The following is an 11,499-nucleotide window of genomic DNA, read 5'->3' as shown; positions in this document are numbered from 1 at the left end:
ACGGAGAGATTCGGCAGAGAGCAAGTAGATAAAGGAAATGGCCAGCCAAGCGACAGACATTGACCTGTTTTACATCATCACGATCCCCAATAATCCCAACTCATTTAAAATGTTAGCCATTCTTGTCTCCCCATCCAATTTTCCATAAACCCAGTCAGCAACCAACTACTTTAATATTTGCTGATTAAGATCGGACGGCGGAGCAGAGTTGGTAGTTGGTCAATGTTCTTCGCTCCTAAAAGAAGCATAAGATTTTCTTTCTCCTAGTTCTTTTGAAATTTCTTACTTCAGCTTTTCTCTCCTTTTCATGTCTCACTCACTCCTCTGCAAAAGCAAATAAATAAAGAGAAAAACAAGAAAAAAAAAAAAAGGAAAAGAGAAGAGAAGAGAAGAATACAAAAGAATGTATACGCAGAGGTACATAACAGATGTAGGAAAAGATTATAGATAATTCCCACATTCTTTAGATTAGAAGAGAAAGATCTGAAAACCCCCCAAAAAAATCTTAAAATTCCATCATCTATCCTTTTAAGCTGCTGTACATTTCTTATTCCAAATACCCATCTCTCTCACTATCTCTTTCTCCAAAAAACTACAACCCACAAACATTTTTTTCATCTATTTGTTTTTTCTATATCTATCTTCCCAATCTTCACATTTCTTGGTTACCCACCAACAAAAAGAAAAAGAAGAAAAAAATCAACAATATAATCAGTCAGATTCCAACTCACTCTCTCTCTCAAAGACATATACAACATTCTTACTTTGTTTCATCACCCCTCCACCTCTTCTCTATCATGGCTGCTTACCAAAATTCAACCATGGCAGGACCAACCCAATCATAATTCGAACCGGTCGTTCGAAAATTACCAAAGCTGTTGTTTTTCACAGCCTGGTACTAATCCTTGTTGTCCTGCAGTTAGGCTTTTAGTAAGTATGCATCCGGACAGGACATTCTTTTCGACCAGTGATCGATTCTTTTGTTTGAACTTTTCTCTCGTATTACTATACTTCTCTTACGATTTATCTTCTAAAAAGATCCTTCCAACAAAATCACGAAACCTCTTTGAGTAGAGCTTTGGATCTACGGCTGAAATAGACGTGGGATCGGCCTGCAATGACTTGTAGGCATGTTCTAGTTTCTTGCTAATGTCGTAGTCTTGGAGAATGTCAATGACTCCAAAGTAAAGGACTACATCATACACATCACCACTGAATGCACCGATGGAGTTTCCATTTGTAAATGGGCTGTACTGATCAAACTCGATTCTTGGCACCTGTTCCGCCTTTGCTGGCATGTTGGCACCCAACCGGATTAATGGCTTCCTGATAAAAACAAATCCAAATAAATTCAATATCTTTATATATGTAAGGAACAAACTGACCCACCTTCATTCATGAAGATCAAGTAAAATAAATTATTGGAGATGACATCAAAGAAGACAATTTTAATTTGGAGTCGATCAACATTAATAATAGACTTTAATGATACAGGTATATAAATTCTTGCCATCACTCTTTGCATCTACAATATACTATTATTCCTAGTCTAGAGGCTATATTGTCATTAGTTGTTGTAAGTAAGAGTTGGCAACGAAGCATTAAATTAATGACTACATGTTCAGAGCATTTTTTACATCTATTCACGATCTCCATTTGGTACCACCCTTCCCAGCAATCATGAAAGTATATGTTCAGTTGCCTAAGTTAGATCTTACAAACACCACCAGAAACAACCTCATTCTTATCTAGGAATACTAGAGACCACAAGCTGTATGTACCCCACTTCACAACTGTTGTCCATATAACTACCTTCAGTTAGGCATAGAACACAAGGCCTTATTCAATTATTCCAACTAACAGAATTAAACTAGAAAAAGCAAAATGATTTAAGACACCTTGATCCATAAGAAAATGGACACAAAATCCTAACCACAAGATAACTGATGGATATCCTAAATCTATGTGAAGAAGATTTTTTGAAAGTACTCCGAGAAGGTATTTTGAGAATTTGAGTTCACTTAACGACAAATTTGATTAACTAATCTCTCAAGTAACACAGAGAAAAACAAACCTGCCAGATATGACCCGATCCATATCCTTATCACTGAAGATATTGCAACCACGTACAGCAGCTGAATCTGTTTTGCCTGGATAATAAGTTGAAATTTTAATTTACGTTTCGGGATCAGTGTGCAACCTGAATTTAATATTACAGGAACAGGCTTAAGGTTGGAAACATAATATCATATAAGAAACCGAGGTAATAATTTACCAGAAGGTGCAAACAAAGGCGACATTCCTGCCTTGTCCCCCGGGTAGTCCTCGCGGAAATGGAGACCCACCAAGAGGCTGTAGTCCATGATTCTCTCAGCTTCCAAGAACTCACAGTCGCGGTCAATTTGTCTGAATATAACCCATCAAGCAAGGTCATGACAATGAAATTGAAACTGTATCATGAATAAGTCAACCTAGCAGATTATCTTTTTTTCTTCTAAATGCGAAAATAAGATGAATTTAGCTAGACTGACCTAATAAGCTCTTCAAACCAAGACTTTTGCAAGCGGAATACGAAATTTAGGTCAAGGTCCTTCAAGGTGGTAGTCTCGTCTATCTCGCCCTCGGGCTTGTCGGTTGTTCGACCATGGGAGGAACCCTTCAAGTCAAATCGCCTGTGGATACGATACTCAGAGCAGAACAAATTGCCCATTACAATGAAACGTGTCTGAAAGTCAATACAAGAACGCAAATCAAGTTATAAAGCTTCTTTGAGGTATTGATGAACATTTTAACAAATTGAAGTGACCATCAAGCGCACCTTTTGGCCTCCAACTGGTTTCACACAGTGCACCCCAAAAAACTTCGTAACCAGGGAGTTCTCATACCGACAAACATGTTGGTAGTAACTCTGTAGCATCCTAAGAAGTACCTGAAAATGGGAGCAGAATGTGGACATAATCAGAAAACTTGGACCCCATGAAAAATGGAATTCTCCTATCTGAAACTGCTCCTATTTGGAGTAGGAGATAAATCAGTCGGAGAAAGGCGGGTATCTAACCTTGACTTCGGATTTCTTCACGGTCTTTATCATAAACCGGTCATCTTGTGTCATGTAAAAGAGGCTTCCGCTTTTCCCTGGGGAAGATAGCTCTCGGAGGGCATCATTGCCACAAATGGCTAACATGTAATCAGCTCGATCTATCGCAAATAATTCCCTCAAATGTCTAAATAGCAACCAAAATAAAAGAATCAATGAGAGTACAACTCTACTGGGATTTAATCATCATCGCAACATACAAATAACAAATGCAAAAGAAAAAGAAATATGCATTACCTAAACACCATGGGACAATAATCCTTCCATCTGAACTCTGCCGTTTGATGGGGCGGTGTAACTTTTGATCCTTCAGACGGGAATCTTGTCCAGAATTTTTCCCTTGAATCGAAGTCTGAAGGCCTGAGTTCCCGCAAAATAGAAGCATGCTTCCCAGCTGAATGCCTAGAAATAAGTATGATTCACAACCATCAAACCACAATTTTAAAACACTCCTAGTATACTGAAAAACAACAACTCTGTAATCTGTATCACAAAACTCTAGACAATGCAACCTAACACCATTCCACATCTAACCACAGTAAAGCATGATCCACTGCACCATCCATAGTAACAGCATCAAATGAATAAGAAAAATCCAAAGTAAAACGTAGTAAAGGCAATCTAAGAAATTACCTGATACCCAGTTGAAGGTTGAGCATCAATTCATAATTCTTGTGTCCTTTTGCTATGGTTTGACCAGGTTTCTTAGCCTCGCCTGTAAAACAAACAGGACTTCTTCTAATCTGTGTAGCACCACCTCCTAGTCCGTGATCCAAATGAGTCCCATCTCTATAAAACATGGAAGCCTCCACATTATCAAGAATATCACAAGTAATATCACCAGCATCTCCATCTGATTCCCAAATACAAATCCTAGGAAAATTCTTCTCAGCTAAACTTCCTCTTCCTCCATCAACAGAAGATCTCTTCCTATTAGTAGTCAACAAAAAATTCTCTTCACTCAATGACCTTCTCTGATTGTCAACAACACCATTACAGCTGATTAAATCCTTTATATCACCAGCACCACCACTAGGATTATTAGCAGTACCAGGATAAAAAGTTCCATTAAGCAACTGATTCTTCAAACTATTATTCCAGCAACCAACATAACTACTCCCATCAGGCCAAGTAAAAGTACCATGGCCTTTAGGAACCCCATTTTCCCATTGACCTTCATATCTATTACGATTAGCCCAAACCAAAACACCTCTACCACTAATAACCCCATTTTTCCAATCCCCTTGATATTCATTCCCATTCCTCCAAACATATCTACCTTGACCTTCTTGTAAATTCCTTTTCCACAAACCTTCATAGAAATCCCCATTGGCATAACTTTTCTGACCATACCCTTGTTTCCTATCATAACTCCATGATCCACGATATGTATCACCATCAGAACCAATAAAAGTACCAAATCCATCCATTCTACCAGATTTAAATTCACCTTCAAATGTAGCTCCAGATGGCCATGAAAATTTACCTTTCCCTGATGCTTTCCCTTTCCTCCAATCTCCTTCGTACATACAACCGTCTCTCCACAGATACTTTCCCGTTCCGTGTGGTACGTTACCTACGAAACTTCCTGTGTAGAGATCTCCGTTTGGTAGAACTTTCTCAACACTCTTATCACTATTACTATTAGCTGCTGCTGCTGCTGTTGTGGTTGCTGTTGTCGGAGTTACTCTTCTAACACCACTACCAGTCTGAGATCTACTTCTTCCTACTACAACAAATGATGGCGGAACTACTAATAAAGCTGAAGTTTCCTCCTCTCCTCCTCCTTCTTCTACCTCTGTCTCCCTTTCTTCCTCTGATTTCAGCTTCTTGTTATTGTTAATACCATAGCTCAGTTCATTACAACCAATAGATTCTCGCATTTTATCAAATCAGATCTTCAAGAAAAAACCTAAGAAAACCGACCAAACAATAACCTCACCGGGAACTCGCCGGAATCTCACAACTCATCTGCATTTCCGGCTTTTTCTCTTTCTCTCTAAGAATAAACTCTGGTCTCCTTTCAAAAAAATTTCCTTCCTGAAGCGATGTTTGTGAGATTCCTTGAAGCAGAGAAGAGAAAAATAAAATAAAGAAAAGCAAAAGCATAAAGAAGCCAAAGAGAGAGAAAGCGAGTTAATGTGTTGCCGGCTTCACTCGCTGGGCTGCCTTGGGAACGTTGCTGGTCTCTCTTCTATCTAGTCTCTCTACAATCAATAATAATAATAATGCTGCTGAGTCTGAGCGTTGTTGTGTTGTTGTTTTGATGCAAGAGAAAAAACAAAACAGGATGAGCTTTAATTAAGTTACTTTATCAGCCTCACTGTTTGGTTAGATTTCCATAATTAGTCCCAACAGAAACTGCAACTGTTCGTTTCTTCTTCTCTGTTTCATCGTGTGATGACGTGACGGAATCGCCTAGGTGGTGTGTGAATAAAAAAAAAGGGGGTTAACAAATCTATGATATCATCATAGGAATATACAAAAGACCATAGCGTAAACCTCAGTGGGATGATTAATCGGTGTTTATTTGTTGATCCCGAAGAATTTTTTGAGTGGTTGATTCTTTTTTTTTTTATAATATTGGTGTGTACATACACCCGAATCCGTTATGGTTATCTTGTTCGGCCAGATTTTGGTGGTTAGAGTTTTTGTTTTTTCATTTGGTTTGTGCCAGAAATGAGGAAAGGGGTAATGACTCTTGAGGTCTTAAGGTAAATTACGGTCATGTCCTTGCCTCCTTTTTTAGGGAAACAAAATCGAGTATGCTGTTCTTCTGATAATTAGGAGGACCATGTAAGTAAAAAATAGTGGTCCTACAATCCCCCCACTCCTAGTTGAATAAAAAGTATCTTGGTATTGGTACAAGGGAGGGGAGAAAAGGTGTTTTGGAATGACAAATTTTGGAAGAATATTACCATTCTTTCAGATATTTGATCTAGAAGTATACTACTATAATAACTGTTCAAAATTTTAAGTAAAACTTGTTTTTTGTTTTTTTAGAAAAGTTAATAACAGTATAATGCAAGAGCCTGTGAAAAAGTTTGGATTTTAGATTTTAGTGGATTTGTGATGGAGAGGAAAGTTTGTTGATATAGTGTACAATAAAAATTCAATAAATTAATAATGTTGGGACCATCAAATTCTATCAATTTAATCAAGTATTAATTTATCGATAAATTAATAAGTTATTAAATTATCAAAATATGTTAAATTTAAGTTTTAAAAGATTACGAAATTACATGGCTAGCCATGATGGGAATGTTAGAGTTGGAGATTTCTTTTTTCATAGATTAAAGGTTTTACAGACGATTTGATCTTGTAATTTATGAGATACATTATTTGAGTTTCAAAAAGAAAATAAAATATTTAAGTTAAACTTAAAGGTTTCCCATAATAACAAGTATATATTACGATATTATTTTCAATTCAAATAAATGTCTAATAAAAGAGTTGAATTACCGTCGACATTTTGGACAGACGAAGAAATTATTGGGCGTGTTAAATTAAATCCCCAAAAGAGGAACTAGAGGATGATAATTGTGTTGTGGAGCCAGTTTCTCGTAAAGAAGCAGTCTTATCAATAGTAAAGTTAAATGATTTTCTCCTACAATTTAAAAAATTCACTCCTGAACTCCCTAAAAACTACAAAATATCAGAGATGAAGTCCGATGTTGCATAAACTAGGGAATCACCCGTGCCGTAACGGCACGGGCTATCTCACGATGGCGCTTGTTGTGAGTAGTGAGAACCAAAAAATATTAAAACACAACTATTTCCAATTCGTCATCTAATAAAAGTTTCATTATAATGTTCCACACTACTCAACTTTCATGACAGGATTAACTTTAGAAATAGAATTGCCAATAACTTGAGAAATAAGCCTTCATAATTCATTTGTAGGTTGTTCAAATCCCAATCCCACGTGTGAGATGATTTAATGTTTCCTGGCACTACCAATATCTTTACATTTCATTTATAACAGTTGTCTCTGAAAGGTCATTAGATACAGTTATATGTGTGTGATTTCCTTGGTGACCCAACTATGAAGATTTGCATTTTGAAGCTCCAGAAACACAAAAAAAGAAAGGTTGGTAGTAAATGGAAGTTATACGCTGAAAACTATTAGTTGAAGCAACCAAATCATGTACCCATGTAAAACTGAAGCCAGCAGTCATGCCTAACAGGGCATTCAATAAACTATATATAAATAAAAGTGATGTGGTATTGAAGACATCCTGGAACTGTGGTTCTACTAAACATATAAAACATGGTTCATAATTGCCGTTCAAAAACATAAAAACATATGGCAAACAGTTGCAGAAACAATGGATAGGGTAATAAAAATGATGAGTAAACAAAGTACACTAAAATAGAATGAACAATATCAAATAAATACCAAGAATGTGTTAATCGATCTAATAATCAAGTGGAAAGCTGTAACTCATTCTTTGGATTGAATTCAATCAAGTTGGACCACTTCGTCACGGCAAGCATTCTTGGCCGCATGTTCTTCATCAGTGCCAAGTTTCCTTCAACTTTCAATGGTTAAAAAGGATTTGGTGTGATGCTGGAGGCATAGGGAGAGTACGTAGGTCAATGCGGGTGACTGGGTAGCTGCTTGCAACTTTCTGTTTCATGTCTCCAGAATTGAGAGTGATTTGGAAATCAACAACATGAAGCATGATTTGTGAAAATCCAGACATCCCCGCCTCCTTTAGATTAATCTTCGAAACTGTGAAGTGCCGAAGGTAACTTTACACTGGTTGATGAAAAGCCAAAAAAAAAAAACACCAAGGTTAAGCTTAGATGTTGTGTGCTGGACCAATTCTGGACCTCACTATTGCGGCGATGGTATTATCTTCAACTCCAAAGCTAAGCAGGAACCTGCAAGGCAAAAGGAAGAACTGATGACCTAGTTAATAGAATGCATATCCATAAGCTAAAAAAGTGCACACCCATAATCTTTGAAACTATAGTCTGCGTCTCTCACTGATCCAATATCTATGAAACCAAAAACAATAACAACCAAATTTCTTGAGTGCAGCTGCGTAAAAAGAAGAAAAACAAAGTTAAATCCCATACACCTATTCTGGTAAACAGTGATACAAAACTAACATCCCACTGATCTCCCATTCTATCTAGCCTGATTATTTGGCCATTTTATCGAACGTGTTACATGGAAGAAAATATAACAAATATTTTCAATTGAATCCTTTTCATTGATTTTTTCGGAATTGAATCAAAGTTATGCTGAAAAAATATAATAACATTACGACTCCTACCATTCACAGGAAAATATACATATACACACACAAACTGTAATTACTCCATTTCAATATCAGAAAAGATTAATCAAAAAGCCAGAATTAAAAAAAAAAACGAAACCACAGTAGTAACCACCTCTAAGGAATCTGTGTTAATTTTTGCTATATGTATTTTAAGGTGATTGTAGTCTATATTGCCTAAAAGTGGCTTCTCTTTATCAGCGACATCTAAAAACAAAATGATCTTCAACACCAAATCATATCCCATCCAGATTTCCCCAGAGACTGCCCTAGCTATATACAGTACCAAATATATTGACAAAAAATCCTCTTCCTCGCAAGATAGTTTACATTTCCACCAGACAATTCCGCACCGGTTTTCATTTTTTATGAAAACGGGTGGACTTCAGAAGCAAAGTAAATGCAATTATAGGTATTCTTAATGGTAACAAACATCAAATGCACATATCACATCTAAGTCTGAAAACCCTACTACCAAGATTAAAATTAACTTCTAGATACTCCACATTCATTGTATCTCTTCTTTATGACAGCAACAATGGTCAAATAAAGATACACCATATTACGGTCCAAATGTAATTCAATATCTTATTGGATAATCAAAGACATTCATAGTAGCCCAGGTTGCGAATTTTTTAGTGAGATCGAGGAAAGCAGTGAACATTTATTACTTCATTGTCTGCATCCAGACGTGGTACTAATTTATCAAAGTCTTCATGATCTCATGGGTGTAAGCAAACACTCAATGGGTTATTTATTATATTTAACTTAACTGGGTTAAGGTAAGTCGACAATGATCTTTGTCTCGTAAGTGACAACGGATTTCTATAATACAATTAACTCTTTCATTAGAAAAAAAAAAAAAAAAAACTAATCACCAACATGAAAAGAAGTACTCGTGATAATACCTGGACTGTGTTAGTTCGTTGGATACCTTTCCTTATTTGCAATGGCTTCTCCCTGGCAGATTATATTGCTTTTACCTCCTCTAGGTGCATAAGAGCATTTTCTGTAGAGGCAAACCAAGGTTGAAAAGTTGATAGTTTGCTCAACGTAATAAAATGCAAGACTATATATGTATTCATATGAAAGCCAATTACTGCAAGTAAATACCATTGCTCACTCTTTTTTTTTTTTGCTTCTAGTATTTGACTAATAGCTCTTTTCATTTTGCAGCAAGTTTAATTAGAATCGGTAAAATACTCCAAGTATATATTAGAATGACAATTTAAAAAACAAAATCACTAAATACGAAGTTATACCGTGTCGAGTTCACAGCACCCCATACGCTCTATAAATTCTTCAAACATTTCATTCATGCTAACCAAAAGTATCAAAGGATTTTGATGTAAATAAAAATGAGCTAGTATGCTGCTAATACTCTGCACATGTCCTGCAAACCTCCTTATGATATATTGATGTCTGCTCGAGATAGTGATCCTATGTTTCATGAGCACACACTGTTTGCCGACAATTTAGTGCAACATATGCCAGTTGATGTGATCATTTCTTATATGGTTGAGTTCATGATTTCTGAACATGATATCATAGTTAGTATGCCACCAAAAGGAGGATACAAAAGTCCACCGGGTGGATAAAATTTCCTGGAAACATTATGAAAACCCTGGTTAATTAAGGAATACACACATATATACAACCACAAAGATAGATCCAGATAGATAATCACACCGTAATCCCCACAGAAACTCAATATACAAATACGTTATACACAAATAAATAGCTCCACTAATATAACAGTCTTTTAGTAAGTATTTTAATAATAAAAAGAACATGTTATCTGAATGATTTGTACAGAGTACATAGGCAGTAGCATTTCTAAACAATTAATTGATAATAGGTGGTCCAAAAGTCTAGAGGGACGCAACAATTAGTGATATATAAAGTCCCATAACGATGAATATGAAAAGAGGGTAAATACCAACTTTTCTTGCATTTCTATGACAACTAAAATGTCAATGTTCGCGTACACTTTGGTGGCAGTAGTGGAGGATACGGTGATTTTGACTGCAGTTATGACAATACGTGTTAGTACAAACTGTTTGCTTAGGACAAAATTGGATGATCAACAGTATTAACAGTTTGATAGACAATGGATACCTTGATAATTCTTCACAAAAGTGGAGCACACGGCTAGTAATATTGTCCTTGGGTTGGAGTCAACATCAATTCGATCATTACCACTTCATTAGTGGCACAACCCCAAAGGGTAATCTTCAAAGTGGACTGGCTACACGGGAAATAATGTTTTTGTTATGTAAGTGCATTAAGAGATTTAGATCGTGAGACGACAAACACAACGATGTTAACAGCAAAGAAGGTATACCTGAGATTCCCAATTGCAAATTCCACATTCCGCAAGTCTGGCCACCGGGCCTCTGAAGTATCGGGGGATCGTGTTGCCCTTACGGTTTTTAAGAAGCCAACCACTGTAAAACGTTGGAAAGGTTCGAAAGGTGGGAAAGGTAAACAAAGAGTAATGGTTAACAACACTGTAAAAAGAAAATGTGTAATACGATTGACCTGTAAGACATTTGTTCTGAAATTTCAATTCCAGGTCTTCAAACTCAGTGAAACAGAATTTGTATGGAATAATGAAACTGGATTTGTTTGGGGAATTTTGTCGAACATGTAACACACCCAATTCTGTCGTATAAAGTTTAGGAATCAGTGAGTTGGGTCTCAAACCCACTGCAGTAGAATAATATAACCTAGTTTTTGGGTTAAGGAAAATAGCGTGGGAAGAAAAATAAACCAAATCTATTGACAGATTCGACGTGAAGGAAAATATAATACTCAACCCTAATTAAACATCAATGATATACGAAAACGAACCCTAAGTAATCACATACAGTATTGGATACAAAGCAAATGACAAAGAGAGAAAGGAGAGAACACCTCGTAATTGTGCGAGCTGAGGAACCGATGTGGTTTTCCATTCAGCTCAGACATTATATATTGGGAAGTCATTAAAGCCGAAGTGAAGCGTTTCAATTCAACGTCCCAAATAAAATCGATAATAGGGAGATGAGAGGATTAATCATTTACGGGGTTTTCAGTTTCAGTCTTTGAGAGGAATGTTCTTCTGGGTTTGAG

At 36.5% G+C, this 11,499-nt stretch overlaps 1 protein-coding gene and 1 long non-coding RNA gene across 8 annotated transcripts; both read right to left on the bottom strand.

The window, feature by feature from the left end:
* Nucleotides 1-441: 441 nt before the first annotated feature.
* Nucleotides 442-5,503, bottom strand: LOC113356263 (phosphatidylinositol 4-phosphate 5-kinase 1-like). Its single transcript, XM_026599353.1, has 8 exons — nucleotides 3,731-5,503; nucleotides 3,335-3,499; nucleotides 3,059-3,224; nucleotides 2,819-2,929; nucleotides 2,532-2,725; nucleotides 2,276-2,406; nucleotides 2,075-2,150; nucleotides 442-1,326 (listed from the first exon to the last, which is right to left on the bottom strand). The coding sequence occupies exons 1-8, from the start codon at nucleotides 4,978-4,980 to the stop codon at nucleotides 1,017-1,019; spliced, it is 2,403 nt and encodes an 800-aa protein (XP_026455138.1). The 5' UTR covers nucleotides 4,981-5,503; the 3' UTR covers nucleotides 442-1,016.
* Nucleotides 5,504-7,333: 1,830 nt separating this feature from the next.
* Nucleotides 7,334-11,499, bottom strand: LOC113356262. Of its 7 annotated transcripts, none has more exons than XR_003362911.1 (6): nucleotides 11,302-11,499; nucleotides 10,730-11,049; nucleotides 10,504-10,633; nucleotides 9,648-10,410; nucleotides 9,294-9,394; nucleotides 7,334-7,984 (listed from the first exon to the last, which is right to left on the bottom strand). It is a non-coding gene; the product is annotated as an uncharacterized LOC113356262 (long non-coding RNA). The 7 variants fall into 7 exon arrangements; XR_003362910.1 differs by having other exon boundaries at nucleotides 10,730-10,832; XR_003362914.1 differs by having other exon boundaries at nucleotides 10,504-10,629; nucleotides 10,730-10,832.

The sequence above is a fragment of the Papaver somniferum genome, chromosome 3 (genome assembly GCF_003573695.1).
Source record: "Papaver somniferum cultivar HN1 chromosome 3, ASM357369v1, whole genome shotgun sequence".
In the NCBI taxonomy this organism is placed as follows: Eukaryota; Viridiplantae; Streptophyta; class Magnoliopsida; order Ranunculales; family Papaveraceae; genus Papaver; species Papaver somniferum.
Note: the sequence above shows the minus strand (reverse complement) of the source record. Positions and strands in the feature narration are given on the sequence as shown.

Bases quoted from the DNA above. Each gene is read 5' to 3' on its own strand.
- LOC113356263 (XM_026599353.1), bottom strand. From the start codon at position 4,980: ATGCGAGAATCTATTGGTTGTAATGAACTGAGCTATGGTATTAACAAT. The intron at 3,500-3,730 runs GTAATTTCTTAG...ACTTATTTCTAG, and splicing joins AACCTTCAACTGGGTATCAG to GCATTCAGCTGGGAAGCATG. The intron at 3,225-3,334 runs GTAATGCATATT...GTTGCTATTTAG, and splicing joins TATTGTCCCATGGTGTTTAG to ACATTTGAGGGAATTATTTG.